The sequence below is a fragment of the Siphateles boraxobius genome, unplaced genomic scaffold (genome assembly GCF_051911475.1).
Source record: "Siphateles boraxobius isolate OS27281-9 unplaced genomic scaffold, OSU_SipBor_1 11, whole genome shotgun sequence".
Classification (NCBI taxonomy): Eukaryota; Metazoa; Chordata; class Actinopteri; order Cypriniformes; family Leuciscidae; genus Siphateles; species Siphateles boraxobius.
In genome coordinates this window covers 4,030,715-4,048,868 of record NW_027508711.1, presented here as the reverse complement: position 1 = coordinate 4,048,868, position 18,154 = coordinate 4,030,715, and the positions used below count along the sequence as shown (strand labels likewise).

The 18,154-nt window shown below is 35.7% G+C and overlaps 1 protein-coding gene across 2 annotated transcripts; it reads right to left on the bottom strand.

The window, feature by feature from the left end:
• Positions 1-126: 126 nt before the first annotated feature.
• Positions 127-16,754, bottom strand: egfl7 (EGF-like-domain, multiple 7). Of its 2 annotated transcripts, none has more exons than XM_077194237.1 (9): positions 16,300-16,754; positions 9,902-10,122; positions 8,708-8,833; positions 8,515-8,627; positions 8,325-8,420; positions 7,108-7,299; positions 2,170-2,240; positions 624-798; positions 127-535 (listed from the first exon to the last, which is right to left on the bottom strand). In XM_077194237.1, exons 2-9 carry the CDS (start codon positions 9,979-9,981, stop codon positions 516-518), a joined length of 873 nt encoding a protein of 290 aa, XP_077050352.1. In that variant the 5' UTR covers positions 9,982-10,122; positions 16,300-16,754; the 3' UTR covers positions 127-515. The 2 variants fall into 2 exon arrangements, with proteins under 2 accessions (XP_077050352.1, XP_077050351.1); XM_077194236.1 differs by lacking the exon at positions 16,300-16,754 and adding an exon at positions 15,739-15,928.
• Between the last annotated feature and the right edge of the window lie 1,400 nt (positions 16,755-18,154).

Below are 18,154 nucleotides of genomic sequence, written 5' to 3'. Positions count from 1 at the left end.
TTGCATATTTTGAAAAATTGTCTCATTCATTTTGAGACTATTGTAGCTCCATAGTAAAAAGCAAAAAAAAAAAAAATCCAAATATATAAAGTAAAAAAACTTTTTGAACAACAAACTCTAGAAACATTCAATGTTTAAGCAATTTTATTTAAAAAAAAATGTAAAAATAAAAATTATATTTTTCCCAATAGAAATACTCAGGAGAAGAACATGGAATTATAAATATATAAAACATATCTCCTGACCCAAACCTACACATGGAGAGACCCATACAGCTGCACTTACACCAAGACTAAATGAGAGAAATATGTTGAAAAACATTACGAAACAAAGCTCCCAGTCATCCACCATAAAACTCAGAGAATTTTGTTTGTTTTACATTGCGCTTCCCTACATGCTCTTTAAGTGGATTGAACATGTTTACATAGTTCAGACCCTTTGATATGTGCTGCAGTTGTTCATTTAGACATCAGATATTGGTTTCACTTGGATCCAGCCCATCTTTGAGTGATCATCTAGTTTTCCTGGCAGGCACCTGATAAACACACATAAGATGTTATTGTTATTTTATCTATTGAAACAGATTGTACAGATACGTTTCATACACATACATATATGCTTACAGGCTCCGATACGCTCCTCCAGGAACCCGACCTGCTCGCTTAGCGAGTCGATACGGTCTAGTTGCCGCAGAGAATGCGACAGGAAGTTGGTCCTCTCGGACAGGAAGCTGTTACCGTCTTCCACACCATCCAACGGGAAGAGTGTGGTGAAGGGAGCCAGAACCATCTCTAGTTTCTACAGAGAGAGAGAGAGAGGAAGGTATTCTTACATTTAAAGACTCTGAAATTATGTCTTTATTAAAGTTTTTTTTTTTTTTAAGTTAGACTAAAACGGCAAATATGAGAATAAGGTAAATGCTGTTATTCTGAAGCTTCTATTCATCAAAGAATTCTGGGGGGAAAATGTATCATGGTTTCTAAAGAAAAATATGAAGCAGCACAACTGATTTCAACATTGATAATAATCAGAAATGTTTATTGATCAGTAAATCAGCATATTATAATGATTTCTGAAGGATCACGTGACACTGAAGACTGGAATGATGCTAAAAATTCAGCTTTGATCACAGGAATCAATTACATTTTAACATATATACATAGTTCAGTCATGAAACTCATCCGAGCAGCTGACTGTTTCTCTTAAAGCCAATTGATCTGTTTGTTCTATCTGCATAACCTGTTTTATTTCCGTCCCGAACCGGCTCAACTCAGTGCATTGCGCCATTGGAATTTTCCTAGACCTTTTCCTTCCCCAGCACCACCTGCCTAAATCTGTGAGAGGTTCTCCCTACTTTCCTTGCATTAAAAATATATTATTATTATTATAAAATCTAATATAGAAAACTGCTTGTCACCGAATGAGGAATATGACATTTAATATGCATACTACTGTTTTAAACTACTGTTTTATCCTTACATAATGCATACCATTCATCACATACTATTACATTAAAATTTTAGTTTTTTACAGTACATACTCTAGGAGTATGTGAATAGAGTTTTGTTTACATCTTAATTGAGCAAGGTTAATAAGTGCTAACTTATTTATTAACATTTTCAATAACTTTAAATTATACATAAACCTTTTGGAAGTGCTGGAAAACTTTTTTTGGCAACTAATGTTGTTAATGATGTGTCTTTGTAATACCTCCTGGTCCTGTGGTATTGACTGAAAAACAAACAAACAAACTATTATCTACTAGAAATATCTGCCAAACACACTCTTTTCCTGGCGAACACAGACGTTTAAAACCTGTGTCTGTGTTTTATGTTTCAGAACCTGTGATGTGCGAGGTTGACTACTGCTTTTAATTAAACCATTAGCAAGGCTTTGAACCAATAACCTCTCTTGGCAAACGTGCTACAGTTTCCTGTCGTTTGAAGTAGGATGTGTCCTGAGGTGTGTGTGTGTGTGTGTGTGTGTGTGTGTGTGTGTGTGTGTGTGTGTGTGTGTGTGTGTGTGTGTGTGTGTGTGTGTGTGTCTGTGTGTGTGTGTGTGTGTGTGTGTGTGTGTGTGTGTGTGTGTGTGTGTGTGTGTGTGTGTGTGTGTGTGTGTGTGTGTGTGTGTGTCTGTGTCTGTGTCTGTGTCTGTGTGTGTGTTTCTGACCTGCTCGAGGAGCTCCACTCTGTTTTTAAGCATCTGAACTTCTTCGGTAACGTTCTCCACAAATCCCAAACCTCCACCATTAAGAATAAAAGAAATACACACATAAATTAGAGACGGACCACATTAAACCCCGCCTTCATTAAAACCCAGAATGCAGTGCAAAACTCTATTTTTGATGTTTTAAGATCCAGGCTTTGAACATAAATAACGCTTTTATTCAGACAACATGCAAACACACAAACTGACTTTTGTCAGAAGACTTCCAAAAGCAGTGTTTTACGTTATATGTGTGCATGTTCTCTGATTGCATGAATCTATGATTAATATCCAAAGCGCTCCCAGAGCAGACCAAAGATCACAGAAGAATAGAAAGACTGACAGAAACAGAAAGAGTGAGAATGAGTGTAGGGGGTGACAAAGGAGGAAAGTTTGAGGTTTGGCAAGAATATGAAGGAAATACTTTGATATGCACTCGGGTCCAAAAGTCTGAGACAACCAGAGAAAATTCTTTAATACTATATATATGTGTGTGTGTGTGTGTGTGTGTGTGTGTGTGTGTGTGTGTGTGTGTGTGTGTGTGTGTGTGTGTGTGTGTGTGTGTGTGTGTGTGTGTGTGTGTGTGTGTGTGTATGTGTGTGTGTGTGTGTGTGTTTTCTTCAAATTATGTGATATATTATACAGTTTGAGTAAAAATTTGAACTTAAAAATGTATATGAATTTAAGCATTTTATTTTTTAAATAATTATTTATTTAATAAATAAATTATTTAATAAATAAACAAACAAATAATGTATTTTATTTATTTGCCATTTAATTATTTATTTGTTTATTTTATTAACTTATTTAAAATGATTTATTCGCTGTTTGCTGTAAATAATGTATTTTATTTATTAAATTATTCATTAAACAAAAAATATGCATTTGATTATTTTGCTGTTTATTTGTGCAGAATCTGAGACATTTCTTCATGTTACATCAGATCTCTTTGCTTAAAATTTTTTTTTTTTAAACTACAACTTTGTTCATGTCCAGGTTAAAACGAAGAGATCACAGTGTTTTGAGACTTTTGCACTCTGCAGTACATGGAATCAGTCCATATTTAATCACAAGCTTCAGTCAGAGATAACTGTGAGTGTGATTGGTTGTTTTGTAAATGGACGTGTTTAAGACCCAATCATATCAGAGCTCAGTCCTGCCAGTTGGCTGTTTTTCTAAATGTGTTTAGGTTATGAGCTCTATCAGTCTTAAAACTAGTCAATGGATCGCGCACACACATATTTTTTACTCAACTTTTGATTTGGCTGCTTCCACAGACGCACACTGAAGCTCAGTCAATCTGTCCCAGATGTGTGTGTTATGAAGACACGTGGGAGAGAGAGAGAGCGAGAGAAGATTTGTGTGAGGGAAAACAGTGACCCCCAGCAGTCTGAGTTCGATTGATATGGAATGCGAGCAACGGATTGAGCCAAAACGAAAACGGGAACAGCAGCTACATCGTGTCCGGCAGTGGCCTCTTTAAAAGCAAAATTACCATCATCATACAGCTAAACATTCAGCTTCCTGTTCTTCTATCTGATGACACTAATGTAGTTTTAAACTCAAGGTTTCAGGGACTTTGGGCCCCATAAACTCAACAAAGTATTTGTACAATAGTTGAGGTCAAAATGAAATTTAAGAGATTAGGGCTCTCTTGCTCTCCATGTCTGTCTTTCTCTGATCCTTTAGACTTAGAAAATGATGAAACATTTCACTTAAAGGGAAAGTATGTCATTTTTTTAAGTACAGAAAAAGCAAAAATATGCTAAATCAGCAAGTCGCAGAAATGCACAACAATGGATGAAAAACTAAAAACCAGTTAATGATAAAAAACATGACTTTTTAAAATGATTTTTGGCAATTGACATGCACTCTCTAAATGAGCTGCCAAATAAGCAATTCAACAATTAATATCATAATTATTACAGATTCTTTTTTATACTAAAGAAAACTAATCATCTGATATTAGCTATCACTGTCATAAAAAACTTTAAAAAGCTTTTTTTTTTAAATACTTTAAAGCTTAAACTGTCTCAAAGACATCTCATTTAATTAAAAAAAGTTTAAAAAAAATTATATGTACAATAATCTTGTTTTAATTCAATTAATTGTACAGTAACCGTAGCAAATAACAAACTGTGGTTATGCTAAATGTTTAAGTGAAAGGAATTACTCTTGCTGGTCTGTAAGAGTGAAAAAAGAAGAAAAAAATGTTTACACTTTGAAAGACATCTCAAATTATTATAGTTTCAATAATTCATATTTATATTAATTATTAGTATCAGTTTAAACCATACATTATTAGTTTAAATTATTATTATTAGTTAACATTTTTTACTGTAGCAACAGTAACTGTAGCAAGTAAGATATTTGGTGTAAAGTGTGTTTAACATGGTTCATGTTTGTAAGGGAACTACTCTTGCTGGTCAGTGAAGCTGACGACAGGTTTAGAGTAAAATGAGCTTCTGCACCTCGAGTCTCAGGGGACGTCCCACCAGACAGATGTGGCACAGGGTCAAACTCAACAACACTGAGGTCTGACTAGTGTGGGAACAGAGAAAACTAGTGTGTGGGGTCACTTAAAGGTTCACTTAAAATAGGTTTCCTTTGATATCTAAAAATGAATAAAGAAACTAAGTATGTCCATATAGAAACAAAGTTATCAACAATAGGTTTACATTTAGATTGCCTTGCTACAAGCTTTCAACTGCCTGGATTCATACATTATTGCTGAGATTTTAAAATGTACTGCTCTCTTGTACTTTCTAAAGCAAACTCCAGGAATGCGTGTTTGAGCTCCAGCCAACAATCAGAGCGAGTTGCGATTATTTTTGCCTGTCGCTAAGAAACAGCGAACATGACTATTTAGGGCCAGAGGAGATTCTGTTCATGCTGTTATTTTTAAATCGTAGACAGATATGAAATAGTTTATGGAAAGAAAACAGAGGAGAGGAGTGAGAGGAGCGCTGCCAACAGGCTTAAAGACATAAGATAGTTTAGCCATAATAGAGACAGACAAGGGAGAGTATAATGTTCAGTAGCTTCTCATAGGGACTTCACTAAAGAACTCAACTTTAACAAAGACGTTAGATGTACAAAGACGGTGCACTCATTTTAATATGAATAAGAGAAAGTGCAACTCCCAATATGGTGGAATAAATCCCGCCTTCAAAATAAAAGAGCCAATCGGCAATTGGTAAAGTTGCAACACTGGAGCATTGACAACTCCGGCCTGAAAAATGCATTTTTATTTGTCATGATTTGAGCATTTCGAAACCAAATTATTAGACAGTTGTGGTCAAATTTGATTTCATTAATTAATCGTAAGTTTGAAGAATAGCTTCGGAAATTTTGGGTGTGAGTGAAATGACTTGCCTTAAAGGGACTTTTTTGAAAAATTTGTTAACTGAAAAAGCTGAAATAAAATAAAATAAATATATTTCAAATAAATAAATAAATATTACATGAAAAACTTCTTGTGAAAAAAGGCAACTAACTCAAAGAACAAAAAAGAATTCAACTAAAACTAAAAATAAGAAATCATTTAATCCAAGATGGTAGTATTTAAAAAGCCCCAAAATAAATAAAAATGACAAAAGCACAATAACAAAATTACTCAAATTTAGACTAAAATGAAAAGTGAAATATATCAAATAAAAGCTAATCCAGAAATATTAAGAAACAAATCAATAATAGTATATAAATAAAACAAAAATAACCCTAGTACAAGAGAGTCACTATGTTGGAAATTATAAGCAAATCAGTAATGTTTCATTTATAAATAAACTAGCTTAGTTGTCATAGAGTTGCATTATATTTTTTTAATAATAATTATAATTTAATAATAAATAAATCTTTTTTTTATTAAATTTTTTATAATTCATTAAAACTACAAACTATAAATGACATTAATATATATATATATATATTGTTTATAAAAAAGGGTAGGTAAAAAACTATTGTCAATATCTGTTAAAGAAATAAATGACAACATATCTTTGGAGTGATATTATGCTCTTAACAAAGAAAGTCAATGAGAGCTATTGCAGCCAAGGCATGTATTTTTTAAGAAACCATGTGTCACTGCTGAATAAGCTGGTTGTTCAGGTCAGGTGGTCTGAGGCAGACGGATGTGGTCCAGGTTTGTGTCGCTGTGGTCACCAGTCACAGTGCACTATTACTCACGGTACGAGTTGAGAGTGGCATAGCGCGTACCAAAAGTAATAATGAACCGTGAGGCTGGTCAGGGTTCCACCTGCAGGAGGCGCTACAGAGGAAACACACTTATATACTGCAGTATAATAGCCCACACTTACCCATTATGACATATTTTGACACACTGTAATTGCATTACCACTTAAGCCCATTACTTGTTTTGTTTTCAAAATGCTTTTCTGTACTATTCTTCCTAAATAGTATGCGAGTTTAGAATAAATGTGTCTCTATTCATTGTATTTTTGCAAGCAGTATGCCAAAAGTGCTGGGTTTTTCTAGTGGATTTGTGAAGTATGCATCTGTTCATGCTTTTTTGGTTAATATTGCCCACAACCCCTTGTGCAATGGAAATGGGGAATCTGAGACCGTTCTCTTCCCACATTTTCAGTTGCAGAAAAGTGGTCAGGAATGTGAGACCAAAACTGCCAGAGTAGTTTATAAATGTATGAACTTATAATGAATAATGAATTTAGATGGATGCGAACAGGGATCTGTGGTATTGCAATGCATTTTAAGATATAGTAGTGTGTTCCAGTGCTTCTATACTCAAAAGTGTGCAGCTTGTCCTGATGTCATCATGTATGTATGCGTGTGTGTATGGAGAGTCATGGTTCTTGTATCTGAGTGCTGATGATGAGTATCTACATCAGTATGTCTGCGGCTGATTATAATGTATACGTGTCTTACCAGCATCGCTACTGGATGAGCGATCGTCGGGTTTTGGAGGAGCGATGGGCGGGGGGGAGGGGGGAGGACTTCTTGAACACGTTATTTCATCTTCAGCCAGATTGAATCCCTCCTGACACACACATCGATAACTCCCCAGCGTATTCACACACTTCTGTGAGCAGCGATGACCTTCCTTACACTCATCCACATCTGAGAGAGAAAGACGTCTTTTAAAAGAACCACTCTTTTTCCCCTAAAGGCCATTTATATTGTTAGTAAAGCTGTCGTGCACCAATAACATTACAATGAAGTGTCTCATGACCACTTTCCACCCTTAAACTAATTTACAAATATATTCTAAAAATATAATTTTAAGGAGCAGTGAAATGGTTTTTCATAAGCCCTTTAAAATAAGTGTACAAAGCAACTAATTTCCACCCATAATTATTTTTATATTTATATAAAAACAGGAAAACAGGAATTTCCTTGCTCTTTATTAAAAATAATATAAATATAAAACACACACACAAACACACACATACACACACACACACATATACAGTATATTTTGTGAAGTCCTGTTTTCCATATGAGCCCTTTAAAATAAGGGTCCAAAATTAAGTATGTATTGATTATTTACCACCTGTACCCTTAGGTGTTAACTGTATATATGGCTCACAATTAGGAATGCACCGATTTGAAAATGTTGGCCGATACCGATAATTCTTTATATATGAAAGCCAATAACCAATATATTGGCTGATAAATCTAATTCCAAATCCAAATTTTTATGTAATTTTTGAGAGCCTCATTACAAAACAAAAGTCTCACCATTAAAAGCCATGTCCCTATCACACAATTATGATGTTCTCAATATAATTTTATGTAGCCTATATGACAGACTTGCACTGCACATGTTGCGCTTAACTATATTTTCCTTTTTTTAAGTGATTCCAATCAGAATTCCAGCACTTCAAAACAATCATGGCGAACAGTGCGAGGCTAAAGTGTCTCAGCTGAAGGAAATAATCCATTATTTATCAGCTTTAATACATTGACCAAATTTATACAAATAACAATAACATTTAAAACGACCATATATCGGCCGATACTGATATGGGGGCCGATATATTGTGAATATATATTGTGCATCGCTACTGAAATTCTTTGTGCTTTTATAAAGCATGCACAATGAACACAACAGTAAATTAATGTCAGTGTGTGTTTGTGAATACCTATTTGACAGTATCGTCCCGTCCATCCTGTCGGACATGAACAGTGATTAGGCCTTATACACGACCCTCCATTTACACACGACTTCTCACACACCGCTACAGAAAGAGACACATATGCATGTATGAATTCAAATGTGAAAACCCATTCAGAGCTAATGTTAACCAATATGACTTTTAGACCTCCGATTACCTTGGTTACAGTTGTGTGAATGTATGCGTCGCCATCCCGGACAGCATTCTGGGTAAATGTGTAAATTTGGAGCCGCTCTGCTCACCTGCCTGTAAGATACCCTGTAGATTGTCCTGTAAAACACATAGTCTAGTGAAATGCTGATACTTTATGTCGTGTAATATATATTTCTTGTGTTTTTGTGTGATCTTACTTGTATGTGCTACACATGCGGTGGTTTTGGCACATGGTGATGTAGGGTTTGTGTACAGGCTGAAGGAACGACTCTGTGCTGTAGGACACACGACGACTCCACGCGTCTCCAACACACACTCTCCTCCTGAAACACACACATAGACACAGTTATAAACAAACACACTCCAACACACAAATATGGCTTATATTTACATTACCGTTCAAAACTTTGGGTGCAAATAACTCTTTTGAATAAGAAGTCTCTTCTGCTCACCAAGGCTACATTTATTTGATCAAAATAGAGTAAAAAAAGATAGTTTATATTATTATTACAATTTAAAATAATATATTAAAAATGTAATTCACTCCTGTGACACAAAGCTGAATTTTCAGCATAATTCCTCCAGTCTTTAGTGCCACATGATCCTTCAGTAATCATTCTAAAATGATGATTTGCTGAAACATTTATTATCAGTGTATAAAACAGTTGTTCTGCTTAATAGTTTTGTGGAAACTGATACATCTTTATAAAAAAAAATCTTTTGCAACATTATACATACCTTTACTGTCAAATAAATGAGTACTTGCTGAATAAAAATATGAATTATATTATATTATATAATATAATATTATATTATGCATTTAAAAGTGTGTGTTAAATATAATGCTTGGAAACACATTATATTGTTGTTTGTGTATGAAAAGCTTGCTGTCCATCAGTTCTAACGGGAAGGGGCTGATTGATGTAATTACCTGCTATTATACGCGTTGACCTTTAACCTTATAGAGACCCATGACCCCATGAGGCCCAAAAGCATGTGAATTGACTACATTTGAATTTGAATTTACTTCACGATAGTTAAAAAAAGTATCTTAAAGATCTATATAGTATGAATATGGCTAGTATGAATGGAATTCGGACGTAATACATTTGCTATAACTGTCATGTGACCTACCAGCGTCAGTTATGATACTTCACTACCATTCATAAATCCTCTCCCCCGGGCCTCATGGGATAGGAAAGTGTCAGCGAATGCGCACTTCAGGATCACGGCAGAAGAAGTAGGTCATCCGGGTATTTTTCACCTACTCTTTTTCTAATACTACGTATTCGGACATACGTCTCTTTTGGCGTACTGTTTTTCACATACTATATACAATTTCGGACGCAGCATACAGTCACTACTGTGTGTGTATTTATGTGAGCCATTACCCGTGGTGACCATGAACCTGAGGCGTGCAGGACACATGCAGGAGAAACAGAGAAGAGGAGAGCAGGACCGCTGTGTACATCTCTCTCTCTCTCTCTCTCTCTCTCTCTCTCTCTCTCTCTCTCCGTCTATCTGTCACTCTCTCTCAGGTCTGTCTGACAGCAGGAAGAGAGACTTTCAGGAGTGTCTGTCCTCCTCAGGTACAACCAGGTCAATCAGCTACCTGAGAGAGGGAGAGAGAGAGAGAAAACATTACAATATATACAGAGTCTTATACAATTGTACCAAATAATACAATATAAATAATAAAATATTTAAAACAATATACAGTATAATAATAGCAATAGTATATGATCGATACAGGGGCAACAGTATTTATCAGAAATATTCCTCTTGAAACCACATCTGATTCTTTGTATATAAGGTTTAAATGGCAAACTTTCTCACTTTTGCAAATGCTGATAATGTTTATTGGACTGAATTCTGGGTTGGTGAAAACACTTTAGGCATGATAATTGGTGTTGACATTTTGAAAGACCTAGAAGCAGACGTTTATTTATAGCAGTGTATATTTATAAAAAAAAATTTTTTAGGGCAGTGGATTCCAGAATCCACCCCCTTCAGTAATTATAATTAAAAAAGTGTTTTTTTTATAAAACATTGGACGCTTTAATAATCTACTTTAAGAAGAATGTACCCTCTTTAAAATAACTTGAGAAATGAAAAAAAAGTAAAAAGGAATACCTTTAAAAGTGTTTTTGTCACTGAATACTTTCTATGTACCTTATTCTGATTATTTAATTTAAAAAATATATTACTCCATTAAGTTGAAAATGCCCACATCAGATTAAAGTATTGTCTTTACTTCAGATCTAAGATATTTGCCCAGAGAGCACTGAAGTAGTCTTTATAAAATGTTATTTCTGCTATACTTCCTTACTGAACAGCTGGATCCCATCATACTGTACATACAACACACAGAACAGACATTAAGAATAAAAAAACATGCAATTTGTAACCATTTCCCATAAGCACACAGTTATGACCTGTTTCATGTTTAAACATGAGAGAGTTAATGCACTTTTAAAGGCAGAAATTTAGAGAAAATTAATCATCATTAAGAAGTGCATTTGTTACAAATCACAGCTGATTGAATCAAACATGGTTCTAAGAAATGTGTGTTTTCATAAGTACACACATATTCACATGCTTTATAACAGTTAGGACGATTTAAAATCAGATCATAACTCATAACGCAGCTACAGTGGTTTAATTTTCATCTGGGTGTAATGAAGATACATTTCTGTATTTCCTTCTGTAACTTGGAGATTTCAGGTTATACAGGTTTTAAATATAACTTTAATAAGAACATGTTATTAAAAACATGGCTTTGATTACTGAAACAGCATTTAGCATGTCGTTTAGCATGAACAAACCTCTGCTTCAGATGAAAACGAAACTATACAGAGTCAACTATATTAAAAGTCATTTGTCTTCTTGAAGTTTATTTTAACTTGTATGCACATGCACACACACACACACACACACACACACACACACACACACACACACACACACACACACACACACACACGTGTGTTCTCTCATCTTGAACAGCTTGCAGTAATCATTAGGTTATGTCTGGTTTAATGAGTTCAGGTTTAAAGCGCGGTGTAAAACAGGTCTCATAGTTCCCTAGAGAGCTTTTGACAACAGCTTTTATACCACACCTGTGTGTGTGTGTGTGTGTGTGTGTGTGTCTGTGTCTGTGTCTGTGTGTGTGTGTGTGTGTGTGTGTGTGTGTGTGTGTGTGTGTGTGTGTGTGTGTGTGTGTGTGTGTGTGTGTGTGTGTGTGTGTGTATGTGTGGCTATAAATGAGAGAGCCAAATTTCCTCACTTATATAGTGAAACATTATGACAACCGACAAGCGAGGACATTTTACTGGTCCTCACTAGTTAAAAAGGCGTATAAATCGACCAAAACATGGTTTTATTTAGATCTAGGGGGTAGGGCTTTTAGGCTTGGGTAGGCCATGGGAAATATCATTAACCTGTTACAAAATCAGTGGAAGTCTATGCAATGTCCTCCTCATTAATAGTGAAACAAGAGGCTGTGAATATGAGTCTGCGTGTGTGTTTGTGTAAGAAGCACTTTAAACAAGGTCTGTCATATTTTCTGGAGATTAATGACCCATTTTACCCCTGATCTATGCTTAATTATTTTGACCTGTGTGCATGTGTAGGGCTGATAAAATCTGGATCTGGTACTAAATGTTAGTTTTTTTATTTACTTCAGTGACAGAGCAAGTTAGCGAGCAAAACTTAGCGAGTATATTTTTGGATTTAAAAAAAAGATTCAAGTTTCAATATAAATGACTTAAAATTTTAGTTTCCCAGGATATTTGTCTCTAACCATATTTCAAAGACATTAGAATTAATTATGAAATTACAAATAAAGATGTAAAGGGATAGTTCACCCAACAATGAAAATTAGCCCATGATTTACTCACCCTGAAGCCATCCTAGGTGTATATGACATTCTTCTTTCAGACTTCCAAGCTTTATAATGGGAGAGAATGGGTTTTTGTTTTTGGAAGTCCTTCAAAGCGCATCCATTCCTGATAAAAGTGCTCCACGCGGCTCTGGGGGTTAATAAAGGCCTTCTAAAGTGAAGCGATGCGTTCTTGTAACAAAAATATTCATATTTAAAACTTTATCGACTAAAATAACTAGCTCCTGGCAAACGGCCGTACGCATCGACTTTTTTAATATATTTTTTTCCAGGACGTTTTTTAATATAACTCCGATTATATTCGTCTGAAAGAAGAATGTCATATACACCTGGCTTCAGGGTGAGTAAATCATGGGCTAATTTTCATTTTTGGATGAACTGTCCCTTTAAGTCCTTCTTATATGCCAAAAAAAACATTCTTAAGTTCAACTAATTGCATTTAATCTCTTACAAATGACAGTAGTTATGGTGTGAACGCAGCATAAGCTCGTTGTTTTGGTTCAAAAGGAACTGTAAAAGGCGTCTGCTGTTTCGTTTGCGATGCTCAGTGACTGACGTCTGTCTAACTCTGCAGAGCATGAAAGGCGCTAGTGACGCGTGTTGTCTGCGTGAGACACGCTGACAGACAGGTAGGACATCGTATCATTGCATTCCGAATGAATTCAATGATTGGACAAACATTTTATGGTCCTACGCCACAGACAATATATCAAATACATTTAGACCATAACTTAGTGATTGCTATAATGATGTGGACACTTTCAACCAGCATTACAAAAAAAATTCTGGAACAAATCATACCCTGCATTTAATGCTTGTTTGAGCATTGTGGTGCTGGCTTAGCAACATTCTCACAGAAATTCAACCACAATGAATTGAGTCTGATGTTCCCGCTAATACTGAGGTGTGCGCAACTGGCTAATCATGTGCGATTCCACATTTCAGTGTGTTACTGTTGTTTGGTTGTTAATATGGGATTTGTTAAGATACCAACACTTTCTTCAGAGCCTCTACAGCAGCTGGTGAGCTTTGAAATCTCAGCATAAGGATTGTGGGTCGGATAGTGTTTTCACATGTCTGCAGTTTGAGTCGGACGACCCACCGCAGAACGCATGACACCACAATGAGGCAGTAAAGTGGTTTAAGACTTCTGGATGACTTTCACACTGATCTCCTGCCAAACACTTAATGGTTTCTACAGGTCCATACCTGCAGGCTGTATGAGTTACAGAAACTGTATATGTGTGTGTCTCTCACAATACTTCTGATTGGCGTCATATGTAAACATTTGCCACGTGTCTTATTTAAACGCTGCCAGATCTCGGACTCGCGGTCTCTGAACAGCCGTGTGCGTAAAACATCAATAATAAACTTTAGTTTACTTGCTAGTGATGTTGCATGAAGATAATTATCCATTAGTTATGGTTAAGGACGATAAAAAGAACAAGAGAAAGGATATTAGTATTGCAAACTTTCAGCACTTTCTGCCAAACAATAATCATTGAATCACAAAGCAACGCATAGTACATTTGCGTATGGGCAAAGTGTACATTTAAACACAAATGCTAAACCACAAAAAGCCTAAACATGAATGTAAAACTCTGTATATAAAGGCACTGACATTTAGATCCACATCACTGCATATAATCACAAATAATGGCACTAATTAGAAACGGAAGCAGTTAAGACTAATGGAGGGCCAGCCTTTAGTGTGTGTGTGTGTGTGTGTGTGTGTGTGTGTGTGTGTGTTTGTGTTTATATTTGGAATGGAATGCTAGCTTACTGCTTAGTGTGCAGTATATACTGCATACTACTGCTTAAAAAGTAGTATGTGAAACAATGTGGAATATATCATGCAATACGCTATGCATTTATAAAAGTAGTTGGCTACATTGTAATCACTACAATGAAATGGCTATGTTCAATTCAGTAAGTGATGTCTAGTGATCATAAATTTGGCATATTTATTTACTTTAAAACTGAAGGGTCGTTTTAAGTGTTAGCGCTTCAAAAAAATGTACTGAGCAGTAGGCTATTCATAGTAAACTAGTATTCCATTACCTAAAAAAGCAATTACCTTCACACTGTAAAATTCAGATCAAGCATTTTGGATAAGTAGGTTATCCGAGTATTTTATGCACTGTATGCATGCTAAATAGTATGTATGTAATAGATAGTATGCTATTCTGAACATTGTGTGTACTAGGTATAGTTTGCAGTCTGGCCGCTTTAACGGTAAACGAGCAGCAGGCGGCGCTGTTTTCATACAACATTATTTGTGACCATTCACAGATTCCAGTGTTGATCCAGTTCAGTCTAATCTAATGACAATAGTAATACACACAGACATAATGACCTGTACCAAACTGTTGCACGAGCAAATAGATAATAATGAAATGCATGATGCATGCATGAATTTACAAAAACTATTTAAAATATATATTTGTTCAATGACTCACTGCTCACCGCTCGTTCGTTGATGCAAAAGAGGAAAGAAAGAGAGTGGTCCCCCAGCGGCTCCCAAAAACGAAGTTTCCCACCAAACTCTGTGGACAGACGTGGAATAAATTTATAAATAGTCCAAAAAAACAAACATGTGCCCAAATTTGCACTGGCACGAAACTCCTGCGCGCGTTTCCCGTAGCTCAGCTCTCCGTGTTTAGAAGTCTTTTTTTTTTTTGTCTTTTTTTTTTTTTGCACACTCAGTTGAGTTCCCTCACAACTGTCAAAGCGTGCAGGGGGGGTAACCACACCACTACTGCCCCTCCTTCACCGGGACGTCCCGAGAGAAACACTCACTCACGCAAGAACAGCTCTCCCTCGCTCCGCGTGACGTTATCACTACAGGAATTCACGCGCAGCAGCTCGTTTACCGGGTCACACGTAAAACACAGAAATAAAGGGAAACATGTAAGAACGGGGGGGATAGAAATGCTATTAAGCTAAACCCTGTCTGTTTAACGCGCAGTAGTTCAACTTAAAAATCAAATCCTGATCCAAATATTATTTAGCCTACAGTTAATAAATCAGTAGCCTCAATACTACCAGTAAAAAAGATGGAAACACTTGATCGTTTTGTCGTGAATTTAAACATTATTTATATACAATTTATTTTTATAAAATTTTGCCAGAAAGACAGGACACACCGCACCTTCTTTTTTCCCCCTCATTTTTTATTTTACATCGTCCATTAGGCTATGTCAAGCAATTTTAATGTCCTCATTTGATTGAAAGTGAAAAACTCTGTATACGATGTTTAATGGCTTATTACTGAAGTGTAACCAAATAAAATCGCCAAGCCAATGTAAGTAATGTCCTCACACTCACCCAGTTAATAAAATCACGTGATCTCGCGCTGAGCCTCGAGGACATTCGATCCACCTGTCGCGCGCTCTGACGCGCTTCTCCATCGCCAGCATTTCTTATAAACTCTTTTTCTCTCTGATAAAGAACGGCGCGTGGTCAACGTCTCGATGCTCCCTGTGAACCGACTGGCGAGGAATGAGATGCTTTTGGGCGTTTTTCTCCTGCTTTTTATTCAGCGCTTCCTGTGGAACTCGGGAATTGGACGGACAATCCCAAACCGGAAATCCTGCAAGTGTTTGGAGCTGATAAACCACTCTGGCCTGCACAAACACTCCCCTCGTGCCCCTCAACTCCCAATACGGTTTAATCACGTCTCTATCTAGGACCGCAAACACACTGTGATGAACTGTAGAAACAGCGCGAGTTTGCCCCTGTGATTTCAATTAGGCTCTTATAATTATTAGAAATATATACTAGGATTATTTAGCCTACCTAAAAATGGAAAGTGAAACGGGGCATATGTTACCTTAAACGGATAGTTCACCAAAAAATGAAAAAGCTGTCATCATTTAGGCTACTCACCTCATGTCCTTCCAACCCCGTATAAGACTTTAGTTCTTTAGAACTCAAATGAAGATCTTTTTGTTGAAATCTGAGAGCTTTCTGTCCCTCCATTGACAGCTACGCAACTACCACTTTGACGCTTCAAAAAGTTCATAAAGAGATCGTAAAACTAATTCATATGAATTGAGTGGTTTAATCCAAATTTTCTAACTCGATCGCTTTGTGTGATGAACAGATACAGCTTTCCAAAAACCTTCGCTTCTTACACAAAGCTATTTTTTATGGCTTCGAGAGAATACTGTACAATTCTTTTAAACTGTTTTATGATCCTATTTTTTCTTCTTTTTTTCTTGACCACATCATCCCCCGCGAAGTCCCCGTGATTCTGCTCAATTTCTTCTTTTGTGTTCCAAAGAAGAAAGAAAGTCATACCGACCTGAAGGAGTGAGTAATTGATGACAGCATTTCCATTTTTGTGCGAGCTATTCTTTTCAGGCTGGTTTAATGGATGTGGGTGGGGGTTATGAGTTATGGGTTGGTGATTTGAACCATCAGATTAAATCAGACCAGAAAAGAGGTCTAGTCGACGTTGCATTCATGCAACGTGAAGTGTGTGTTTTGATTCTCACACAAAATTTGTATTAGTGTGACATCATCATTAGACTGTATTAAATAAATATTCAGCTTTTATTTTATCCACATTATTCTTATGTGAGTAAGTGTGTGTTAGAGAACTGATTCTGAATATATTAGTCCAAATAAGTAAAGGAAATGGCTCTGCACAGCACTTCCTGTTGATTTAGGAAGCAGGAAGTGTGTGGAAGAGGAAGATTGTGCTTTGGGTCACAGGGAACAATGAGAGTAGGAACTTAAAGGAAAGAGTCATGCGTCAACGTGAGAGCAGGGCGGGAAAGTGGCGGACGGGGATTTAGAGAGTGAGAGCTGAAGAGAAAGATTTTATATGGTTTTAATGTTCAGTGGGATCATGCTATAGATGCTCACTAGTGCTGTTCTTTTTACATGTTAATTTACTATGGTTAGTTATAATAACTGCAGATAATAGCCTGTTTTTTGTCAGAATGCCACTTTTTTTTGTCTTTTCAGTGATTTACTTCTATGCCACAATGTCTTCAGTGATTTTCATTTGAGGTCTTCTCTTAGCAAATTGAAATATATACTGTTATATGCAATTCATTTTATTAAAGTAATCAGAGTATTATTAATAAAATATAATTATTTAATCAAATATATTCTTTCTATCTATTCAAAAGTCAATATGTTTTTTTTTAAATAATTTAATACTTTTATTCAGCGAGGATGCAAAAATGTATGAAAAGTGACAGCAAAGATATGTATAATGTTACAAAAGATTTATATTTCAAATAAATGATGTACTTTTAAACGTTCTATTCATCAAACAATCCTGAAAAAAAGAATCACTGTGTCCATAAAAACATATTAAGCAGCATAAATGTTTTCAACATTGTTATTAGAATGATTTTTTGAAGGATCATGTGACACTGAAGACTGGAGGAATGATGCTGAATATTCAGCTTTCAATTACAGGAATAAATTACATTTTGAAATATATTCAAATCGACAACCGTTGTTTTAAATTGTAGTAATATTTAACAATATTACAGTTTTTTTCTGATCAAATAAATACAGCGTTGGTGAGCAGAAGAGACTTCCAAAACATTTTTAAAAAAACTTACCGACCCCAAACATTTGAACATTATAGTCTATGAATTATGTTTATAGACCTTTTTAGACTGTATTCAGTTATAATTAAGACCTCGTTTAGTGATTTATTATTATCTGACTGTTTAAACTCCTTACATATCCTCCAGGATTCAGCAGTTTTCATAATGAA